The following is a 25,249-nucleotide window of genomic DNA, read 5'->3' as shown; positions in this document are numbered from 1 at the left end:
GGAAAGGACATTGTTTTCCTCATGATCATATTATGAATGCCAAAGAGGTCACCACCTCAATCAGATTTCTCCAGAAACTGGCACTTCCCAGATTACATGGGACCATTGAACACAATGCTGGCTAGAAAGTATTTTTAAAAATACTGGATATAGTAGGGCAAAGAAAACATCTTTAGAGTAGGTTTATTTGTCCATTTGTCCATAACAACTTGAATTGGCTCTCTGAGGATTGAAGCACGAGTCCTTATTATTATTGTTCTGGATATGTCAAAGACTGGAAATGAATCTTCTACTTGTACAGCATATGACCTTCAAGAACTGAACAGAAATGTCATCTTTGGATTCCATTGAGGAATCTGTTTCCATCACTAATATAACCATTTCAAACTGGGTTTTTCCCCCACCTCTGGTCATGATCTCTGTTCATAGGAGATAATTACCAACTCTCCCTGCAGGTGCATTTTGCATTTAACAGAAGGTGTAAGTTTGACTTAGAATTGTACTTTGTGGCAGGCTTCCTGAGAGAAGAAAATTCATATTCACATACAATCAAAAGGCAGCCACTCCTGAAAGCGTGCAATTTTGCTACTTATTTGGACTGTCTGTGACTAGAAGTCAATCACATGCAACTCAGAGCTGCTTGAGAGTTACTTTCCCCCATTCTGTTGCAGACAAATATTTTGGGGTTACTCATTAATTTCGCTTACCAAATTAGAACTTCAATTACAAGACAGTAGTGCAAAATTTTACTACAGATCAGCTATTCACCAAAATATATATTGATAAGAATAGAGGAACATGATGGCTGCTTAAACTGAAACTCCTTCAAAATCCCTCAAATTAGGAATAGGCTGCCCAGGAGTAGACAGTTCTGTCTACAATTTTGTTTTCTGAGATAAAATCTTTAAAAATTCATTTCATTTTAAAATTCTAATATATCTATTTAAAAGACAAGGACAAACCAGGAAGAAGTGGGGGAAATCACCGTCAAAAAGAAATGCATTATTTTAGAAGCATTGCAGAAAAAAAACATTGGCATTCCTGTTATCTGTATTTTGAAAGAGCAATCCAATAGAGAGTGCTGGGACACGTGGGAACATAGGACTATGCTGCATTAAACATTAACTATCATAATTAAATGCCTGCATAGAGGTTGTATGGTTTGCACTGCAATATATTATATATACATACAATAATGAGCACCTTAGGAACGTAAGTATAAAATCTGACAAGAGCTAGTCTATTCTGCTTGCACCAAAGGACCATAAAATTAATTATTTAAGGTATCAAAGCTTTCATATTGTTCTCACAGGAACACAATAAGTAAAGTCCATACTGTTTGATCCCACTTTATAGGCAGAATAAAAGGAGATGAATAGCAATTCAGCTAAGGCCATTATAATACGGGGACTGATTGTGGCAGACATGAAAAGCAGGTAGATCAGGCTGAAGGAAACTTTTTAAATGAAGGGCTACTGCATTGATAGTAAGTGTTGAACCTTTGTTTCTAGCCTTTGCACTGTGCCTATGTATTTTTTACTTTTGTAAACAGTATTTTATGAGGCTGAAGAACTAATCTTGAGAAATGTTAAAACTTGATTGACAGAACAGTAAAGAAACAAATGTATGCCATGTACACCTCTGGTTAGTTAAACAATGATATTTGGTCCCTAAAAAGAGAGAAAGCTTACCTAGGGGACAGCATTATGGATGAAGAGAATGCAATTTAATGGGAAGAAATGTAAAGATCTACATAAATATAGGAAGCAGAAATTGGTTTGATACAAAAACGTATGAAAAGTATCTGGATCACCTTATTGACCACAAGTTAAAATTGAGCAAAATGTGTGATCCAGCTGCTTAAAAAGTAAATTCTATCTGGAGATGGATTAGCATATTCATATAATCCAGATCATGGCAATAATTGTTCTATTCTACCCACCTCTGATGTTATTTAGGAATGTTCTATTCTACCCACCTCTGATGTTATTTAGGATTTTGTGCCCAGGTTTGAGCATCACTATTTTAAAAAAAAAAAAAGGTAAATTGGAGCAAGTTCAGAAGAAGGCTACCAAGATGGCAAGAGGTCTGGAAACCAAGCCCTACAAAGAATAGAAAAAAGACTGAGATATGTTTAGTCTACAGATAAAAGAAATGTAATAGCTGTCTGAACATCTGAAGACCTAACCAGAGGATTCGGTCCTTTCCCACTTCTTGGATAATAGTCTAAAAAGATATCTATAAACTATAAAGGCTCTCATTGACCTTAAGTATTAAATAATGCAGATGATGAGCCCTATAGCTGGAATTTTTCTGGAGCACCTACTTCTTGGAAATTTCAGATTTTAATAGGGATAATGAAAACTTGAAAAATCCCACTCTTTTCCAGTCTCAGTCCACAGGTTTTCTAGAATTGCATCCCTTGTTTCAAAAACAATCATTCCTTTTTTTCCAGCAAACGGAGAAAGTGACCTAGTACATGATTGATATCCATGATATTTACTTGAGGGAAAATGTATTGGGAATATACAGTCTGCAGAAAACCAATATTCTGTTTAAATTACACAGACAGCATAAGACAACTTTTATAACAGATGTTGTCAACTGACTTTTTAAACATCAGTACTCGTTATCATCATTGTCACATCATAGATATTATTTATCATATATCATTTGCTATCATTTGTCAATTAAGTTCACCTTTACTTTTCCAGAAATATGAATAAGCTCTACTTTTTATTTTGAATGTTTGCATTAATACTACCATTTATGTGTAAAATGATGCTGCACTGTAAGTCAGGATTTATGCACCTTACCAGTTGCAGACCAGACCAGTAGTCAAAACAGCATTGAGCAGAATACCCATGAACAAAAATATTCGAAAGGGAATTTTGACTCAGTTTGCTTGCTGGAGTACTATGTACTGGGAAAGAACATAATGCTTTTTCAAAAGCCATTACATGCAAAATAGATTTACTGAAATTTTTAAATATTCTAATATGAACTGACCTCATTCATATTTCCCAAACTAGAATGAAAACCAGAAAATAATTACCTTTCTACAAACTGTGTGATATATTTCTACAAGTAAATACTATGCACAAAATTTCAGATATTAGAAAATTGTATGCTATGAAAATGTACACAAACACACACATACACGTACACACAAACATATACACAAAGCCATGTAAAAATAATGTGCACATTTAATTAGTATATTATTAACTTTTGTTTGGAAAAAAAAGAAATTGTATAGAACATAAACAATTCAAATTAGTTCAAACCTATGATCAAGTCCCTCATTTTGACAGATAATCACTTTTTTTGATGTTTCTGTCATTCGTAAGATATACTTATGCAGCAGTAGGCCAAATCTATGCTGTTATGATTCAAACCCCATTTCTTTTGTATGTACACCAACATCACATACATGTAAAAAAGATGGGAGTTGGGCCATATTCACCATTTTGCAGATGTTGCCTTCCTACAAGTGGATGCCCATGATCTTCCAAGCCAATAGATACCCTTCTTCCAAGTGGTGACAAGTGAAGCAGCTGATGGAACTACCTGTTTTCCTTGATAACATTTCCTCTGCTTTTGCATGGGTCACAAAAAAATAAATGCTTTATCATTCAGTTTGGTATTCTCTGAAAGAAACCACTCTATCTCAAACATCAATCAGAATAGAGCTGGAGGGGACATTGGAGGTCTTCTAGTCCAGCCCTCCACTCAAGCCAAACACCCTATACCATTTCAGACAAGTGAATGTCCAATCCCTTCTTAAAAATCTCCAGCGGTGAAGCACCCACACTGGTTAATTGTTCTCACATTAGGAAATTTCTCCTTAATTCTAGGGTGCTTCTCTCCGTGATTAGTTTCCATCCATTGTTTCTGGCCCTCTTGTGCTTTGGAAAATAAGTTGACCCCGCCTCTTCTTTGTGGCAACCTCTTAAATACTGGAATACTGTTAACATGTCCCCCTTAGTCCTTCTTTTCTATATTTTCTAGACTATCCAAATCCAAATCCTGCAACTATCCTTCATATGTTTTAGACTCCAGGCCTTTAATTATCTTAGTTTCTTCTTCTTTGCACTTTTTCCAAAGTCTCAATATCTTTTTCTGTAATGTGGTGACCAAAACTGGATGCAATATACCAGGTGTGGGCTTACTAAACATTAAAAAGTACAATTCAAATCAGTGCTTGTATTTAGCCTTAGAGTAACAAGCTAGGGACTGTATGCTGCCCCCTTTGGGGAAAAAAAGAAGACAGGGAAAGGATAAAGAATTAGGTAAAACAAAGATTAAAACTATTGTATATGTGTTTAATTTATATGTAATATTTTTATTTCCATTTATTTAAAAAAATTCCCTCCGTTATAATAAAAATTGCCATATGGAAAACAATGGGAAATCATGGGCTATGTTATTCTTATTTTGTGTGTTTTGGGCTAAATAATTACAAATGCATTTAACCTAGATTAAGTTAAAGCCTGGGAAGAAGCACAGGATGAAACTCAGACTTTTTGAGAAAACTCAGGAATTTTGTTTTTCTTGTTACTACATGCACAAAAACAGAATGCATTGTAAAACTGCAATAACTCCTTCATCCACAATGAAAATTTTTAAAAAATGGAACAGAGACATCTCACCGTAAATTTCTTGTAAAGTTCATATGTGAGAAGAGGATTTGGGAGTTCCCTGAAGTATAACTTGCAAAGTGATCCAACACAGTGAATATCTTGTAGGTATACTTCCCTAGTCAGGTCTGGGCATTGATCTGATCCAAACTCTTGTCTGCAACAACAGAGTAGGAGAAATAATGTGGTTAGTGAGTAGAATGAGATAGAAACAAAATTCATATTTTCATTTTTTTTTAAAGTATTCTGATTTGGTAACAAATATCTGATAGTATAATACTGTTAGTATAATAGTATAATACTGATAGTATAATACTGTTACAGCCGTGGAAAACCTGTTTGGCACCTAGAATCACCATGGAAACCTATCATAACCTTAAGAAGTACATGGATTCTACATATTCTAGTTTCAGATACTGTAATTAGTATGGTATAAATGCCACTTACATGAAGACAATCCATTATAAGCCACCGATGAACTATTGGCCATAATTTCAAAATATGTCTAAGGGCAGATTCATAGACATAAACATACATACACATAAATATGTAGAGGAAAATAAGCCTTTCAACTTACGTATTCTATCACCACCATCATGTAAAAATGTGTTTGAAAAATAATGAATGAAACTTCTTTATGTGGATAAAAGATCAAGAATCCATTGCTTAACACCAATAAATCAAATGAAAAATGAAAAATAATTATATGAGCTTTGAAAAACTAGAATTGGGAGAATTAAATAGCTTTCAAAACCTCTGAATATGATCAAGATTTCATTTGCAAACAGTGCCAATTCTAATGATTGAATAGAATCAACATTTTCCCCCGCAGGTTTCAGTTTTTTTCGTATAGAGCAGATGTGGTATTCAGCAGGTTCTGACCAGTTCTGGAGAAATGGTACGGAAATTTTGAGTAGTTCAGAGAACCGGCAAATACCACTTCTATTCTCTGCCTCCCGAGTCCCAGCTGATTGGCTGGGTCTTCTTTTGTTGCCCTGCACAGGAGAACAGAGCTGGAAAGCAGGTTAGCAAGGGAATGGGGATTTTGCAGTATCCTTCCCCTGCCATGCCCACCAAGCCACGCCCACAGAACTGGTAGTAAATTTTTTTGAATCCCATCACTGGTATAGAGGACAGTTATGAATCAGTATTACTCCCAACACCCAAAAACTTCAGTATCTTGGCTGTTCCCGGAAAACACTTTTAATAATGGGGTATGACTTCAAACAACATATCAAGGATCTGGAAGCCCAACAAGATCAGTCTGCTCTTCCTAAGACTATTTCCTTGACCAGTCAAACTCCTCTTTGCAAAGCAGCAAAATATTTACACCTTATAACTGTCCCCAATCTCCAAAGGGTATTAACTTTAACACACTGATATGTACTTCCCACAGCAGTCTTTGTGGGTCGATATTAAAATACATATATATCCCATATGAGCTCAGATTGTGCCCCTGTGGACAAGGGGCTATTAAAACTCTGCTCACATTTTATTCTTCTGTATCTTCTATAAGGACTCACGAACCCATCTCATAACACCTGACCTGATAAAATATCTGGGAAACACCAGCCTGTTTTTATGTTCAATTTCTGTTATTGGATCAATCCAATGTCTCTTTGAAGGTAGCTAAATTTTGTTACACTATCTGCAAAATTAGGTAGACTTTGCCCACTGACAATCTACTAACAGTTGTTAAATATTATCTTCTTTTTTAAAATTTAATTTAATTTTATCATTTAAAAAATATTTATTTGTAATGCTTGTCTATGACTGTAATAAAATTACTAGAACTATTGGGGGGAATATCAACATGGCATACACCTTGGAGAATCACTTCTCATTTATAATATCTGACAGGAATTGAACATTCCAGGTTCCATTAAATTAAGCAATGTCATTTTAGAAGATTCCAGAAACCTGTATTTTCTGTGCTGTGCCAGTCCTCTGGAACACCATTGCTCCATATGGCCTCAGCTTCACTAACTAGTAAGAGGATGTCAAAGATCTGCCTCTTTCAACAAATTTTGGGTTAAGTGTGAACCCATTGTTTTTTATACAGATATCATTCTTCCCCTGATACTGTTTTTCTTATTAGCCTTTTGTATCTTACTTTTCTGTTGTTTTACTCCTCATAAGCTTCCCAGATTCATTAGTAAAGTAAACAGTCTTAGAAAGTAAATAAATAAATAAAATAAACTACATTCAAATGTCTACATAGTTTAAATCACATGGGTCTTGTTGAAAACTCCCATATAACGACACTCAAGATGTTTCTGAATTTATTTTGTAGCTACATTTCATATTTTAGTGCTATATTATTAAATAAAAATCAAGGTCCAATCCACATATTTATATTTATAGCCATCTCATGAAAAACAAAATGCATAAGAGGCTTAACGTGGATTCAATTTTGTTACCTCAATTTCTGAATGTTGGATGTCACACCAGAAAGCCGATAGATTCCATCCACAATTCCATGAGTCTCAATGAACTCTGCGCAGCTCTTCAGTACTATAGGAACTATGAGAAGGAGAGAAGAAATTAAACATCATTATTAATATTTGTTACTAAAAATTACTGATGATGAATAAAGAGTATACAGTTATGATACATCTATGAATCAAAATAATTGTTGAATAAAAAGCAAAATAAACTAAACATATGTATGGCAAATATGGTTCTACTTTGTAAAATGGAACAATATCTTAAATGTTTTTTTTTCTTGCCAGCTTATCTCTAGACAGAAGTCTGGGGGAAAATATGGAATTTTCTTTATGATTTTATATATATATATATATATATATATATCAGTAATACATGAGAAGTAAAAAAAATAATCTAGGTTTGGCAATATGCCAAAATTTAAAAAATAAACTAATACCTGAAAGAGCGAGAAAAATCTCATTCCCTACAAAAGCCAAATGCTTACACAAAGATAAAAATAAGGGATCAAAAGAAGCACCGTAGCTCGGATTCAGAGAATGAGACTAATTTTAGAAAACCTTTTTTATGTGGAAAAATGTGCATTCTGTCTCATTACCTTCTTTTAGCCTTTTTCTGAAATATAATACTTTCTACAGGACAGTGTTTCTCAAATTTGCCAAGAAGTGTGGACTTCCACTCTGAGAATTCTCTAGCCAATCATGTCCATTATGGAGATTAAAGGCTTTTCTTTTAAACTCATGTTTTTCACTTTGTTTTTAATTTTAACTGCTGCCTGCCTACTTATCATACATAAGCAAAATTACAAGGATGCCACTTTATTATTATTCAGCAGCTTGTAGCTATAGCTACAGCAAAAATTAGGATAGTTAAAGTAACTTCAATGGAGTCATTTCTCATTATTATGTTAATCAACTTATACATTTCATTTCTATACAATACACCAGTTTCATAAACAAAGCAAGTTATATCATAGTAAAATGAACACATATTGGTAAAGGATGCTAAAAACAAACAATATTTGTATCATAATTTCTCACAATATTTTCTTATTTTTCTTTTTAAAAAATCCACCCAATTTACAAGAAATAATTGCTCTGAATTTCTAAAAGGTGTTATTTCTAGTTATCTCACTGAGGAAAGCAGATTTTTTTTACAAGAACAAGATAGTCTGTAGTCATGTTTTACAGTAATGCTCTCAAGCACTTACTCCATTCTTTTCCATTTTATTTCTATTTTATGGTTTCAGCATAATGTGGTAAATATATATTTCTAATCATTTAACTAAGTAAACAAATTGTCCTGTAAGAAAAACTCAGGTCTAGCTCAAGTACACGATATACTTCAGTGGATAAATATGATTGCTTAAATAATTATCTCATTATATTAAAATTTTACCAATTAATACAATTGTGCGGGTTTCTGTAAATTACAGTTTTCCAGAAAATGTATCATAGTTATAGATGAATTGATGCTTTGCATTCATAGATGCATTTTCTCTTTAACAAAGATATTTATATTCATTTACAGATTGCTCTGCCATCTTATTCCTATTATTAAAAAACAGCAAAAATAAAATATTGAAACTTTTAGCAACATTACTAGATTCTGGCCTTGCATGCAAATAAAGGTAATCTATGATTTGTCTTATCAATATAATATTTGCAAAATGTTCATTCTGGTTCAGTACAAAAAAATCCTAAGTTTAACCTCCATTTCGGAACAAAACAGAAATAGCTGCATTTATATGATATGTTTTTTTTTTAATTAAAGTTTTATTTGGGTTTTCACACACACAAAATACAAGTAAAACATCTTTTTTGAAAATGGCTTGGTCCTTGTTGCACTTCTTTATACAGACACAAAACTCAATTTCATGCTCATTTTTGTGTTCTATTCCATATCTTATTATATTCTGCATTTTCTATATAGTTTTTCCCCTCTTTTAATTTTCTCAATTTTATTTTGATTATCTCATCTCAATTCAAATCATTATATTTATACTTTTGTCTGTTCTGTTTCAATTTCATATTATCTTTTCTCATTAAACAAATTTTCTCCTGTAGTTACTAATTGGAGTATGACACCTTTATATCTTTTAATTTTATCCATTCAACTCTTATTTAAACTTTGATATATACCTTAAGGTTATGACATTCAATATAATACATAATACATAACTTCCAATCGGATTCTGCTTGGTACATTCTTATAATACACACTATATTCTTTAAAAAAAAAGGACTGTAAATATATATAATTAAAACCCTAATTCCATTCCAATTCAGTTCTATCATTAATATTCATTAAAGTCTCAAACATCTTTAACATTTCTTTTCAATTAAATATCATACTTCCTTAAAGACACGTATAATCTCCATACTTAATTTTTCCCTTATTTCTCTTCACATATGTTTTATAAATCATTAAATATTCATTTTGTTACATTTATTTATTGACAAGCATTCCATTAAGTTACGATAACTATTTTGTCAAACATTTTAATCATACATTGTTTCGTATTTTCTGAAATTATTTCTATTTCTAATATAACAATACTATCTTATGTACCTTTGCAGAATCCCTTTTTCAATTAAATTTTCACCCATTATGTCTAAATAGGCCCTGTTTCTCTATATTTTGTTTCTGTCCTTTATAACTTCTTTTCTTTTCTTTCTTCCCTCTCTTCTTCTCCCTCCCCTTTTTACCTCCTTGTCTCTCTACTTCTAATTCTCTCTTCTGCATTTCCCTCTTCTGTTGCTTTCTGATTTTATACTTATTTTTCACTCTATTCTTTTTTTGGGTTGTTTTTCCCAATCTTAAACTTTCCATTGTCTTTCTCCCCTTTTCTTTTTTCCCCCCAAATAGAGTTACTTGTTCATTAAAGATGGCTTCTTCTTTGTCCCAATCTTCTTGTTCTGCAGGCATTTCTTGTTGTTTCTCATAGTTCCAAATCTCCGTTTCCAAGAACTGAAATACGAAGCCAAAAGAACCTCTCCCTTCTTGTGCATCTTCTTTGTACTTTTAAAGTTCCATTTTCAGTTCTTCTAAAAGTGGAGCCATTCTAAACACTTTTAAACAACCACCCAATTGATTTTAGTCATTCAAATGCAGTAACCAAGAATCCAGAGATCACCAAATAATCCAAATAGTCCCAAGCTGTTTCTTCTTATTTCTTTTTCCACTTTCTCTTCCTGGGATTTTACTATTTTGTTGCGATGTTTCAGTTAAGATGTATCTTTTGGAAGTCTTGTTGAGATTTTGCTGTAAGTTCTTTTTAATTCCAGGCAGTCTCCTTCCTTCCAGATCCTGCCCTTTTATTCTTTTTCTCTCCTTTCCTGTTTTCAAAAGCTTTTAATTATCCAGAAATCTTTATTATCCCTTTGACTTTTTATTTTCAGCATTAAATGCCTATTAATGTCAAAGTGGATTTTTTCCCCAATTCCTTGCTTAAGTCTCTTAGCTGTCAGTATAGGAAGAGGAGAGAAAAAAAACCAAATCTTTTCCCTTTTCTCTCTCCTTCGCTGCTTAGAAATCTTATTTGGGAACCGTGTTATTATTATTTTTTTAATGGTTTGAATTCCAGGGTACCTTATTTGTTGCTTTTGCTGTTTGACTAGGTCAACCAAACTTTCTCTTCTTATCTTCCTCCTGCACATTCTTTTCCGGTTGAGTTCTTCTTTGTGGTGGCCATTTCTGACCACCACTGCCTTTGGGAAAGGGAGTAATGGCCAGCTGAGGAGGAGAGGTGCGGCTCTCCTCAACCCTGCAGGCAGTCTCTCCCTTCTTCACCACCTCTACGGGGTGGCTTAGCCCCGAAACCAGCCAGCTCAGGGTGCTCCAGCAGCAAGCACGGATCGAAACCGCGCAGAGTCGCAGTTTCGGTCTGTCCCCGAAGAAACTCAAAGCAGAAGTCCTGCATTTATATAATATGTTATTCCCTTATGACAGGGTTTTTAACCACAATGGCTATATTCATACGATATGGTACAAACAAGAAAACCACATTTTGACTAAGTGTCATGTGGATAACCTGCTATTAAGCTATGATCTATAAACACTGTAATTCTCATAGCGTGCTAAACTAAAAGTGAACAAGCTGCCCTCTGATTTAATGATACATGTGAACCCATTCTGCATCTTGCGGGACAGATCTATTATCATGGAGGATTTCTGTGTAAAACTACACAGATAGCCTCTCACAAACAAGGTCCATGTTGTGATGCAGCCCTGCAAACACAGCTTAAAACATGATACTGTGTGAAAAGTTTTTGTATCCATACAGCTTATACCAGGTGGTTTATAACTTGTGGCTAAAAAGGATATTTTTTCACATATTTAATATGCTAAATGAACTATATCTCAAATGTAAATCCTCTGGACATTCAGACACCTTGATTAGTTGGTAAACTGTAACTCATAGGCATCTATCTATAAATGGAAATAACAAAACCTGGAACTTGGGAATTTCTGGCACATATCAGGATGCAAGTACATAAGCGTGGGATTTGTGTCATGGCTTCATCATACAGATTTCATTACTTTGACATACTGTAATCTCAGTTTGCTGTGGACATATCTAGATTCTTAAGATACGATATGATCTTCCAATTTCTGGTCTGAATAAATAATGGTGAATAGTTTAATTTTGGAGAATATAAGATAGTTGCAAATAAGAGGTTAGAAATCTCATTAAACATGTTCCATACAGGATATGTCTGCTCTCCATGAAACTGTAATCAGTATAATGTAGCTCCCAAGAAAGCAAAATATTTCAAATTTTGAAATTTGCAAACCATCATTTTTAGGATTTTTTTTAATGGTGAACTGCTTAACAATGGGTATAAGAATTACATCTAATTGTGAAAACAATCTTCTTGTATGCTGAATATGCAAATACAAGAAGAGAGAAAGACATGTAAAAATTGCCTGGATTTTCCAGGAGAAAATTAAATCTGCAAAAAAATCTTATTCTGTTTTCTTTTGTCCTATTTTCTTCCAAAGTGACCAAAAATACCTTTGTTTTCCTGGTTCAAAATGATATTGCTTCCTTGTCTTACTTCAGTCATTTGATTGGTAATGAAATCTGGCATCAACCCTATATTTCCACCAGCTCGATAAGTTAACTCCTCCCCTTTTTTGCAGACTATTTCCTGCTGTTCTCCCATCCTGAACTCTTCTACACCAGAACAGCCTGCTTCTTATGACTAAAGTCTGGGTATTGTGATGTCAAGAAACATCCACCAAACATTCGTTTGCCTTGTGACCAAAAATTATAAGATTTGACCTCAAATTTCAAGGATTAAAGGGCTATGCATCAATTTTCTGCAAAGCCAAACTTCTCAATGAATTGACTACATGAAAGCAGAGGATAAAAATGTTCTTTTTCAGGAATGTCAAAATCCAGAAGTAGTAGCTCTCTGACTCAGTACTAGCAGGAGCTGGGGTTAAGATGGTAATCATAGCACACTAAGTACTGAGATAATTTTCTCCTAAATTATTGTCCGCAACAGTTCTTAGTAGAAAAGAATCACATTAATCTGAAAGGGGGGAGGTGGGGTGGAGAGGGAGAGGGAATCTGTAAGATCTGTAAGGGAGATAGCGGGAGAGAGATTATATATATTGAATTTTTGCAATAACTTTCTTTGTTTCCAACAACATGTACAAAGTACTGAAACTTCTGAAAGTGAACCACTTTTCTGTTCTTCATGAGACATTAGACAGGACTAAACAAACAAACAAAAAAGGAAAGCTGCTTTGTGTGAGGAAAAGAAGGAACATGGCTGAATTTCCCAATCTACTTATGTCTATAACTGAAACCATACTGGAGGCTTAGAAGTTTGAAGAGGAAATTCGTGTCACAAAATTTCTGGTAGTTTTGCCAGGAAGGGAAAAGGTTCTTCATTTTACAACTACAATGGAAACCAGATGAGGAATAAAGAGAGAATGTAGCCCCCCAATATTACTTCAGTGAAAAATACTCACAGTGAACATATTAAGACAATAAAGCTTTTTTTTAAACTGCTGTTTTAAAAATCCCTTGGGAATAATTTTGACGTCAAGATGTACTACACTGAAAGAGAATAATTATATTAAACTTAAACAGCAGATAGCATCTGACTTGAAAAAATGGAAAAATCTACAATTATCTTTGATAGGTAGAATCTCAACAATTAAAATGAATATTTTACCCAGAATTTTATATTTGTTTCAAACAATACCAATTAGGCTTGGTAAAGACTATTTTGATGAATTAAATAAAATGGTGTTGAAGTATATATGGCAAGGTAAGAAAGCGAGAATAAAACTAAAACTTTTCAGGATGCTAGAATTAGAGGAGGATTTGGCCTTCCTAATTGGGAGTTGTATTATCAAGCTGCAAATTTAATGTGGGTTAAAGAATGGATAACGTTAAGAAAGTCTAGATTACTGGCATTGGAAGGACATGATTTATTATTGGGTTGGCATGCTTTTTTATGGTATAAGGGAACTAAATGCGCAGGAGTTATTTCAGAAGGCACTATATCACGGGAATCGTTATGGTTGAATTGGGAGAAAATTAAGAAACAATGTTATTTGAAAATTCCAGTTTGGTTATCAACTATTGAAGCCTTTTCCTATCCCATAATTTGTAAGAAGGAACAAACAGTTAGATATGGGAAATATTGGATGAAAAGGGTGAACTTAAAACGATGCAAAAGCTAGAAGAACAAGATATAAAGATGAATTGGTTTTCATATGCGCAAATACACTCAAGGTATCTTAAAGATTCTAAAACAGAAGGATTTTATGATAAATTGACTGATTTAGATGGGATTTTGACAGGTGCTGATGAAAAAGTGATTAAAAAACTATATAGTTATTTGTTGGAAATTAAATTAGAGGAAGAACAAGTTAAAGAAACAATGATTGTTTGGGGAAGAACTTTGGATATGGGATTGATTTAGAAAAATGGCAAAAATTGTGGTCTCAAAATTATAAAATGACAATGTCAGTAGCATATAAAGAAAATTTGTATAAGATGTTTTACAGGTGGCATTTTCCCCGACAAGAATAGCAAGAATGTTCAAGAATAAATCCGAAAAGTGTTGGAAATGTCATCAGATCCCTGGCTCATATTACCATATGTGGTGGACTTGTGAGGAGGCCAGGAAATACTGGACTAGAATTCGCATATGGTTGGAAGAAATGACAAAAAACATATAGATTTGAAACCAGAGATTTTTCTATTGGGAATCTTACCTGATACATTTAATAAAAACTTAAAGTATTTGATTGTAAATGTGTTAACAGCGGCTAGGATTGTATTTGCTAGAAATTGGAAGAGTGAGAAAATACCATTAGAGGAAGAAATTATTAAGAAAATATTGGAATGTGCTGAAATGAGTAGATTGACATTTGAAATTAGAGAACAAGAAGATAAACAATTCTATGAAGTTTGGGATCTTTTTTATCAATGGTTAGATAAAACAATATAATAATAGAATATATATATATTTTGGTTTTGATAATATTTTTAGAATATTATATTAAGATAGATTGGGTATGATTTTACGATTTGTTATAAATTAACTAAATTATAGTTATCTCGCTTAAGCATGAATTAGTTAAATTATAGTCAAATGATTGTTTAATAAGGATATTAGGATATATAATTGTTGATTGATAATATGAGTTATTATGTAACATAATTATTATGATGACTATGAAATAGATGCACAAAAAGGAGTGATAAACCAACCGATACACTGTCTGTAAATTTATGAAGAATGATGATGTTCTTATGTTATGTTTTATGTTTTATGTGTTTTTATTTGTTGTTAAAATCAATAAAACTTTTATAAAAAAAAAAATCCCTTAAATAGTAGGATGTTAAGGAAATGTTAGTCAATTGTTTGTATCTATTTTCTGAAAAGTTTTCCTGGTTACTTTTTGCTCTAGTCAATGTTTTGGAGATTTCATATGACCTGCCTTCAAATTTCCCAAGCATTGGGGTTTTCACACTATCTGCTCACTTAAGCATTATCTGGTGCTTATATATTATAACTGGTGCTTCAAGTAGGCAGTCTAGATTTACTTTACCTAGTACTGAATAATTTGTCCTATGATTCAAGATAGTCTTAGATGTTACAAGCAGGAAAACTGTGACCTTCAAACCATGCACCCTTATTGTCAGTGCCACTCACCAAATGTCACTTCATGCCAGGATAAATAGCATGTGGATGGCATTCAAAATAGAGGCTTCCCATAAACAGGAGTATAAACAAAATGAGAAACATTAAAACAGGTGCATCTTTTGAAAGGTTCAGAAGAAGATGCTACAGAAACTTATTTAGCCACTTCACTTTGCTTTTTTTGCAGGGAACAATTGGACATGAAAGTCAAAGAGACCTTCCCCTTGAAAGACAAAATGGCTGCAGGCCCAGATTCAGAGAGGCTAAACTTTCCACAATAGGTAATCACAGAACCACAGTTGCCTTAAAAACATCATGAACTTCACAATAGTATCACTTATACTTACACTTCACAGCAGTATCACTTGTAAGTTAAATATAAGTTCTTTTTTTTTTTGAAAATTTTATTGATTTTTAAAAACAAACATAAACAAACAAAACATAAAACATAAAAACATAAAACATCTTTTTTGAAAGCAGCATAATCCTGGGTTACATCTCTTCGTACAGACACAAATTCAAATTCATGCTCATTATTATATTCCATTCCATATCTTATTACTATTCTACATTTTCTATATAGCTTCTCCTCTCGTTTAACTTTCTTAATTTTATTTTATTTATTTCATCTCAATTCAAATCATTGTACTTATATTCTTTGTCTGTCCTGTTTCAACTGTCTACTATCTTTTCTCATTGAAAAAAATTTCTCCTGTAATCACTGATTGGAGTATGACGCCTTTATATCTTTCCCGTAAAATTATAACACTTAATATAATACATAACTTCCGTTCAGATTCTGTTTGGTACATTCTAAAACTACACACTGTATTTTGAAAAAATTATAAATGTATAATATAATTAAAACAACAATCCATACCAATTTAATTCTATCATTAACATTAATATCCATTTAAATCTTAACATTTTACACATTACTTTTCAGATAAGTATCATACTTCTATGTGAACACTTATAAACTTTCCATAGTTAATTCCCCCCCACTTCACTTATATTTTATAAAACTTTGAGTAATTAAAATGTTCCCGTTCCTTCCTAATTCAATTCTCTCATTTATTTTATTTCATTTATTTTGTTCACAAAAGAGACTTCTGGTTTGCAGGGCTTCGGCGGCAGGCAGGAATCAGCGATCGTGCGCAGTTTCTGCCTGGGCTCGCTGCTGGAGCGCCCCGAGCCAGCTGGCTTTGGGGTTAAGCCACCCTGTAGAGGTGGCGAAGAGAGGGGAGATCGCCAGCAGGGTCGAGGAGAGCTTCATCTCTCCTCCTCAGATGGTCAAACTCCCTTTCCCGAAGGCGGTGGAGCGGTGGTCAGAAATGGCCACCTCAAAGAAGCACTCGACCGGAAAAGAAAGTGCAGGAGGAAGATAAGAAGTGAAAGTTTTGGCTGACCAGGATAAAAAGCAACAACTAAGGTACCCTGGAACTTAAATTTTATAAAAGATACATCACTCCCAAAGAAGAGTCGGGAGCAGCGAAAGAAAGTGAAAAGGGAAAGTTTTTTTTCCTTCACTCTCCTTTTTTTCCTTCACTCTCCTCCATTGACAATGAAGAGAGCTGAATAAGAAATCCAAAAAATCTGCTTTGGCACTAATAGGTAATTAAGCTGAAAATATAATTAAATGCCAAAGGGACAACAAAGATTTCTGGACACTAAAAAATCCTTTTTTTTTTCTATAAGAAGGAAGGGAGAGGAAAAGAATAAGGGCAGGATTTGGAAGGAGGGACTGCCTGGACTTTAAAAGAATCTAAAGTAAAATCTTAATAAGACTTCTAAAAGATACATTTTAACTGGAACTTTGTAACTAAATAGTAACCCCAGGAAGAGAAAGTGAAGAAAGAAGGAAGTGTAAAAAGAAACAGCTTGTGTGTATTTGGATTGCTTGGTGTCTTTGGATTCTTGGATATTATATTTGAATGACTAAAAACAATTGGGTGGCTGTTTAAATTTTTTTTTACAATGGCATCACTTCTGGATGAACTGAAAATGGAATTTAAAAAATATAAAGAAGAGACACAAGAAGGGAAGGGCTTCTTTGGCTCCGTTTTTCAATTTTTAGAAATGGCGATCTGCACCTACGAGAAACAACAAAGATTGGGACAAAGAAGAAGCCATCTTTAATGAACAAGTAACTCTATTTGGGGAAGAAAGGGGAAAGGGGGGAAAGAGAATGGAGAATTTAAGACTTAAAAAAACAGCCTAAAAAGGGAAAAATAATTTGAAAAGCGGATACAAAGTTGGAAAGCAACAGAAAGGGGGAATACAGAAGAGGGAAATGGAGGTGGAGAGACAGGGGGGTAAAAAGGGGAGAGAGAAGAAGAAAGGGAAGAAGGAAAGGAAGAGAAGCTACAAAGGTTTGGAGCAAGATGTAAAGAAACAGGACTTATTCAGAGATAATGGGTGAAAATTTAACTGAAAAAGGGATTCTGTGAAGGTACATAAGATTGTATTGTTATATTTGTAATAGAAATAATGTTAGAAAATTGGAAATAATGTATGATTAAAAAGTGGGATAAAATAGTCAGTGTAATTTAGTGAAACTTTTGTGAACAAAAGTTAAATATAAGTTCTATAACTGCAAAACAGTGGCAAATAACTGATCCTGGAGTAGCATAGCAAAAACACTGTATGTCTTAGTGTCCCTTGTTAGGCAAGATTTGTTTTTCCTTTTGGATGACAAAATTATCTTTGTTGTAATTACCAGCTGCTTAATACAAGAAATTCATCTTTTTTCTTATAAGTATTAACAAGCGACACCTATGCTTTCTTTGCTCTAAAACTGGTCACAAATGTTTTAATAAAAGTCCACTGTAAACATTATGATGCTTGAACTTTATTATTAATTATTTTATAATGATTCCTGTCATTGAAGGTATATTTTGCACAGGAGCTATACATTAGGTCAGGGGTCCCCAACCCCGAGACTGTAATCTGCTACTGGGCTGCAGCCCATTGGGAACTGGGCCACTGAAGTGGCCAGTGATTGTGCAAAGCTTCATTTGCACATTCACAGGATTTAGCTTATGCACATGAAACCACTCCCTGCCTGCCACTGAAACCACCGAAGCATCCGCCACTGCTGTTTTTCTGTGGAACCAAAAAGTTTGGGGACCTTTGTACTCGGTCACCTCCTCTAACTCCATAGGTGGGCACCTATGCCAACTGTCAACCATAACTCCAAGAACTCTTTCTTAGTGAACTGCCAATATCACAAACCCTATCTGTATATCTTTTTTTAATTGACAAATGGGTTATATTTTGTCCATCATTTACTTTTTAGCTTAAGCGCAAGTGCCATTTTAAGAAACCTTACAGATGTTCCTTTTTTCTAACAACATTAATTATGGAACCTTATCATTAATAATCCTTAATAGAAGTCACTATTAAAATGGACTTCCCCTTTCCCCCTTCAATGGACCCATGATCAGAAGATAAAACTTGTCAAAACAGAACAGTGTGAACAGATGTCCACCCTTCAATGTGTATTTAAACAAAGGTTTTCAATTCCCATAGCTATCAATTCAACACTTTTCATCATTTAATTTATAGAGAAGAAAAACAGTATCCTACTGCACTCATGTGCCAAAGTTTACATTTGGGTCCTGGAAGTCTGAGACACCCTTTTTTGAACAGCAAACCAACATCAAACAGGTTTAAAAATGAATAGCCCCTTTTAAGTTTCCATTCTACTTTGACTGCCACAGGTTTGTCATTGAACTTTGAACCCACCATTTGCACTGTTGCACAAAATGAGAAAATAGGATGATTACATTTCTAGCCCCCATTACAAGATTTTAATGGGGACTAGAAATGTAGTCATCCTATTTTCTCATTTTGTCTCAATATCAGATAGTTCAGCAACTTGTCCCAATGATTAGTATAATGACTTGCAAAGCTGACTAAAAGCTTATTTCAGTTATATGAAGCAACAAAAGTCAAGTATATAGACATGCTAGATCTCAAAATGGAACTAATGTTCCAGGAATTTAATCTCTGAAAATATCTCAGGAAAAGGTATAAATGGAAATAACAAATGAATGAAGGCTGGAGGAAAGGCAATGCTTTGAGCATAAGTTAACTCACAAAGAGAGAAATTGAACTGATCTACAGTATTTTGTGAACATAAGTTAACTCACTAAGAGAGAAATTGAACTGATCTACAGTATTTTGTGAAATTAGTAAACTGAAGTTGTCCTAAAGGTGCATTTTCAAGATGCAACTGGGCTTTTTTGTTTTTCTTTAAAGACATTTTGCTTCTCATTCAAGCCTCTTGAAAAAGCCCCTGTGGGACAATTGTGACCTGGATGACTGAGAATCTCTCTAGACAGTAACTGAAGTTGGGAGGCATTCTATAAGTTAATAGGAAAGGCACCAAATTCCACCACTATAATTAGAATGAAAAGGAACAGAAGTGGCAGAACAAATAACAGAAAGAAAAAATAACAATAGCTCCATTTTATGAAAAAAAACAACCCACCAAATCTGGGCAGAATTTCAATCTGTCCAATGACTGTGAAAAATAAAACAATGGGTAATTTAATCCTCCTTTTTTGTCATCATTTAACCATTTAAATCACAATAACTGGGAGATGAATGTTGAAATAAATCCAACAAATGCACTGCATATAATAAAATATCAAGAGGTAATGAATATTCTTTTGGAGGCTCAGCCACAGTGTCAATCATCAGTGACAAAATGGTTAAGAACCCATCATTGCTTAAGCACTTCAAAAAGAAAATTTATACCACCAAATAAGGGAATATTATTATTTATCTATGACTCAGTCCTTATTCTGTTACTTAACTACTCTTATTTTTAGCATGGTCTTTCAAATACTGAATCTAAGTCTGCCTGTATGAGGAAAGGAAATAAAATAATTAAACTTCAGAGAAATGCAGTGGTAAATGATGTTTTTATAAACAGAGAAATAAACAGGAATCAGTGATTATCCTGTTCCCAAAAAATAAAGATATAAATAGGTATAGAATGATACACAGTCTTCCAGTTTACTTTCTCCTTTTAAAAGCTTGTTTTTTGGCCTAGTATTTGATTACAGTTTCATCCAGGAGACCTCACATCAATTCAGATAATTTAGATACTTCCTGGACCAGAGAAATTGCAGCTGGTGATAAAGTTCCATATTCTTTTGCTTGCAAACGTTCCAACACCAATTAAAGGACAAATTAAGTCCTAGATATTCTTTACTGCACACCCTTAATGGGAGACCAATTTAATTTAGCTTCTCTTAAACTTGCCAGATCTTTTATTTCAAGGATTGTTTCTTATAGAAAGGATTGCTTATAATATAGTGCTTTTACTGGACAGTACATACATATCACTGCTCTCTTCTTCTACCCAAATTTGACCTGCCGCAGCTATTCATGCAGAAGTAGCCAAAACTAGGCTTACAAAGTGATATCTTTTGTGTATATCATATGCAATTGCTTAAATTAATCTTCCATCAAGAATATCAAATAAAAAATCTTCTCTGAGCTTATTTCAATGTTTTTATTAGTTTGATTTCCTGTGTAAACACAACTAATAAGCTTGACCTTATTAGTACATTAATGTGAATTATTGTAAGGTGACCAACTTTTTTACAATGAAAAGGAGGACACAAATAAATTGAAGAAAAAAACAAAGCCACTTGTGCGCGGTGCACTCTTGCATGCGGCACACTCTTGCGTGTGGCGCACTCTTGCGCATGGCACACTCTTGCACACAGTGCACTCTTGCACGCGACACACTCTCTCAAAACAATTCTCCTGTGCAGAGCGCATGCGTCTCATAATCGTGTCTCGCTGCACTGTACCGAGCCTTGACGAATCGTCATGTCAAATACAGATATGTCACATCACACATAACGGATCGGCTCAGCATCGATCAAATACAGAGATTTACAGATTAGTCTTCAAATATCAAAAAGGACATGTAGGAGGACACTTTTCGAGAGAGGACAGAACTTATAACAGGAGGACTGTCCTCCCTAAAGGAGAACGGTTGGTCACCTTAATTATTGTTGAGTTAAATCAGTTGCCTCTAGAGGAGATAGGCAGCACACAAATCAATCAATAAATCAAATAAACAAAGTTGTTATTTTTTCTTACGCATTGCCCTGTGATTCCACCCAGGCAAAACTCTAGTAAATGTGAAATTTTAAATTACAAATACACAAATAACATGGAAATGTCATGTTTTAGTTTTTGCAATCTTGGAATTTTATAGACAAATTCCACTTTTCACAAATGGAAAAGCAACCACAAGAGGGTAAAAAACATGGAAAACCCTACATACAAACCTAAAGATATTTATAAGGAATTTTTCTATACCTCAGTGAAATCTGTTTTGAGGATATATGTTTATGCTTTCATTATTCATGGTCTTGGATAAAATACTTCGGTTTAACATTCTTCATCCACACTGGTTTGCTTTATGGTGTATTTCAGATACAATTGGTTCAGAATTCCCAAGTTATGGGGTAGACCATAAGAAGTTTGTCTTGCTCTTCCCTCCAGCCCAGTGTCTTTTAATTCAGGGTTGGGCAATGATCAAAATATGAGAGGGGAATGTAATTCAGCTTCCAAACCTTCAGGAGGACCACAGAAAGTCAAACCATTTATGTGCAGGATGTGATGAGATGAACAAAAGATTTCTAGGAGATAAAATGCTCCTATTCCTATCCTTAAGCATTCAGTCAAAGTAAAAAATAAATAAATCAGTTAATCAGTTTGCTGTGGGTTGACCACTCATTTCTATTCCGATCCTTAAAACCCTTTTACAAAACCAAAACTTTGGTTGCCATAACAGTAGAAAGATGAATTAAAACAAAAGTGAATAGAGTTTTGCACTCAAAAGCAGTAGTACTTATTTCCAACAGTTTTAACATTTAATATACTGTATTAATTTAGATATCTTTGCAGTAATGATTTAGGTCAGCTTATTGGCTTGCTCATGAAATTTCAGACAGTTCATCAACCCATTATTAACCAATCCATCATCCTCCACTTAGAGACAAACAACCTACTCTCCAATAAACAATTTGGTTTCAGAAAAAAACTAACCTGTAATCTGCAACTCTTACACTGCAAAAACATATGGACGACACAACTCGACCAGGGCAAAGCAATTGACGCAATCTACATAGACTTCTGTAAAGCCTTTGATTCAGTGGTACACGACAAACTACTCCTAAAAATAAAATCCTATGGTATCTCTGGACAACTGAATAACTGGATAGAAGCATTCCTGTCAAACAGACAACAAATGGTCAAAATCGGGAGCGTACTATCAAATCCAGTACCTGTCAATAGTGGTGTTCCCCAGGGCAGTGTTCTAGGACCAACTCTCTTCATACTCTATATAAACGACCTCTGTGATCATATTAAGAGCAATTGCGTTCTCTTCGCTGATGATGTAAAGCTGTTCAATACCACAGACAATACTGCTACCCTACAAAAAGATCTTGACTATGTATCTGAATGGTCAAACAAATGGCAACTTCAAATCTCAACAAATAAATGCTCTGTCTTACATATTGGCAAAAAAATCAGAAAATAAAATACAAGCTGAATAGTCAAGATCTTGTTGATGACCCAAGCTCTGTAAAGGACCTTGGAATACTCACCTCTAATGATCTAAGTGCTAGAGCCCACTGCAACTACATAGCCAAAAAGGCATTAAGAGTTGTTAACCTAATCCTACGTAGTTTTTTCTCTGGTAATATCACACTACTAACCAGAGCATACAAAACATTTGCTAGACCAATACCGAATACAGTTCATCAGTCTGGAACCCTCATTACGTATCTGATATTAGCACAATTGAGAAAGTCCAGAAATATTTCACAAGAAGAGTTCTCCACTCTTCTACTCGTTGTAGAATACCTTATGCCACCAGACTTGAAATTCTAAAACTAGAAAACCTTGAATTACGCCGCCTTCGGTCTGACTTAAGCATGGTATATAAAATCATACATTGCAATGTCCTACCTGTCAATGAATACTTCAGCTTCAACCATAACAACACAAGAGCACACAATAGATACAAACTCAAAGTAAACTGCACCAAACTTGATTGCAGGAAATACGACTTCAGCAATAAGAGTGGTCAATGTCTGGAATACTCTACCCGACTCTATAGTCTCTTCCCCAAACCCCAAAAACTTTAACCTTAGACTGTCTACTATTGACCTCACCCCTTTCCTAAGAGGTCTGTAGGGGGCGTGCATAAGCGCACCATCGTGCCTACCGTCCCTGTCCTATTGTTTCTCTTATTCTTTTATTTTTCTTATATGTACCCATTTCATGTATTCACAACTATGTATACACTTATACTTATTATCTTGTAAACAATTGGCAAATCAAATAAATAAATAAATAAATAAATAAACCCCCATTTATTATATAAAAACAATTTAATAAATACCAATATTTTAACTCATAATACTATGAATAACAACAATATCAATAAGAACAATGAATAGTCCCATGGAGCCTTGAAAGTCAATATTGACCCCTTTTGAGGAAGCTTGCTTTAAATAGTAAAATCTGAGCATTTTTTTTTGACTTCTAACAGCAAAATGTCAGGTGTCTGATGTATTGCCCCATAAATTCATCTCTCTCCAGCTGCAATCTCTAGTTCCTCCCCCACTCCACACATACACTTTTTTACTCTGTGATTTGTTCTGTTTTGTTTTCCATTTGGTAAATCAGAGGCTCAAACCTAGCTTAAGGAAAAACAAAGGGGTTTTGTTTTGTTTTGTTTTCTCCACTATCTCTGGTCCATACCAGGTAGCATTTATCATTTCCTCTCTTCTACACACACCAGCACATATTCCCTTCCGGCATATTAGCTTTAAATTACCGGCCAAATTGTTTCACAGGGTTTTCCTCTGGAGAGTCACAGTAGCTGAACAGTACAGAACTTCCTGTTGATGTCAGGCCTTACTTCCTCTTAAAGTAATGGAACTTCCTTTTAGCATATCTAGCCTTTTCCATGAAAACCATTTGCCTGCATGGATTGTAAACAGAAGCAGCGGCAGCAGCAAAATAAGACAAATTACTATTGTGATGATGATGATGATGATGATGGCAATGGGCATGGCAAGATATATTGGTTTTGTTTTTCCTTGCACATAGTAAGCTTCACTCAGGGTCAGTTTTCCTCTAACTAGAGGAAGAATAAAGATAATACATCTATTAAAAACTCAGTTCGCTTTAGAATTAAACTGTTATTTTAGCATAAAAGTCTGTAGAGGTTCTCAGTCATCCAGGTCATGGTTGTCCCAAGGTGCTTTTTCAGGAGACAACTGGACTTTCTTATTTTTTCTTTGAAGACATTTCACTTTTGATCCAAGAAGCTTCTTCAACTCGGACAGGACAGTGGGGAATAGAAGGATTTATGTTCTTTGAGGACAGCTGGTCATTTGCATCCTTTTAGAGCAGGGGCGTCAAACTCACGTCAGCATGGCGGTATCATATGACATATCAGGACTTTTTTCCCCTTTGCTAAACCAGGTGTGGGCGTGACCAGCACATGATGCATCCAGCCTGCGGGCCAGGAGTTTGAAAGCCCTGTTTTAGAGGGTCGTAGAAGCACTTGGAGATTTATCTGTGTCCCCAAAGTTACCAGAGTAGTGCTTCTGGTTTCTGCTTCAACAATTCTCTAAAGGGATGCAAATGACCAGCTATCTGCAAAGAATATAAATCCTTCCATTCCATGTTGTCCTGTCAGAGCTGAAGAGGCTTCTTGGATGAGAAGGGAAATGTCTTCAAAGAAAAACCAGAAAGTCCAGTTGCCTCTTGAAAAAGGAGATATTATTTTAGCATGTTACTAGAGTTATATGTTTTAATTTGTAAAAGGGAAGTTTAAGGCTTGACTACCAATTCTGCAATTTTACCAAGTACGGACATTTGTTCAAAAAGCAATGTAAATATTATTATTCATTAGTGTTTGATTTGCAGTTAGTATTC

At 34.4% G+C, this 25,249-nt stretch overlaps 1 protein-coding gene across 1 annotated transcript in view; it reads right to left on the bottom strand.

Annotated features, from left to right (window-relative positions):
* Positions 1–25,249, bottom strand: part of ARHGAP31 (Rho GTPase activating protein 31) — a 120,666-nt gene that overhangs the window by 34,744 nt on the left and 60,673 nt on the right. The window contains exons 2-3 of the mRNA XM_026681881.2: positions 7,061–7,163; positions 4,653–4,797 (exon numbers count right to left, since the gene is read on the bottom strand). Coding sequence (XP_026537666.2) covers positions 4,653–4,797; positions 7,061–7,163 — 248 coding nt within the window. The remainder of the gene's footprint in view (positions 1–4,652; positions 4,798–7,060; positions 7,164–25,249) is intronic.

This window comes from Notechis scutatus, chromosome 5 (assembly GCF_049901735.1).
Source record: "Notechis scutatus isolate UNSWTSFEM ecotype Mainland chromosome 5, rNotScu1.2, whole genome shotgun sequence".
NCBI lineage: Eukaryota > Metazoa > Chordata > Lepidosauria > Squamata > Elapidae > Notechis > Notechis scutatus.
The sequence above is the reverse complement of the archived record's forward strand: the minus strand, read 5'-3'. Positions and strand labels throughout refer to the sequence as shown.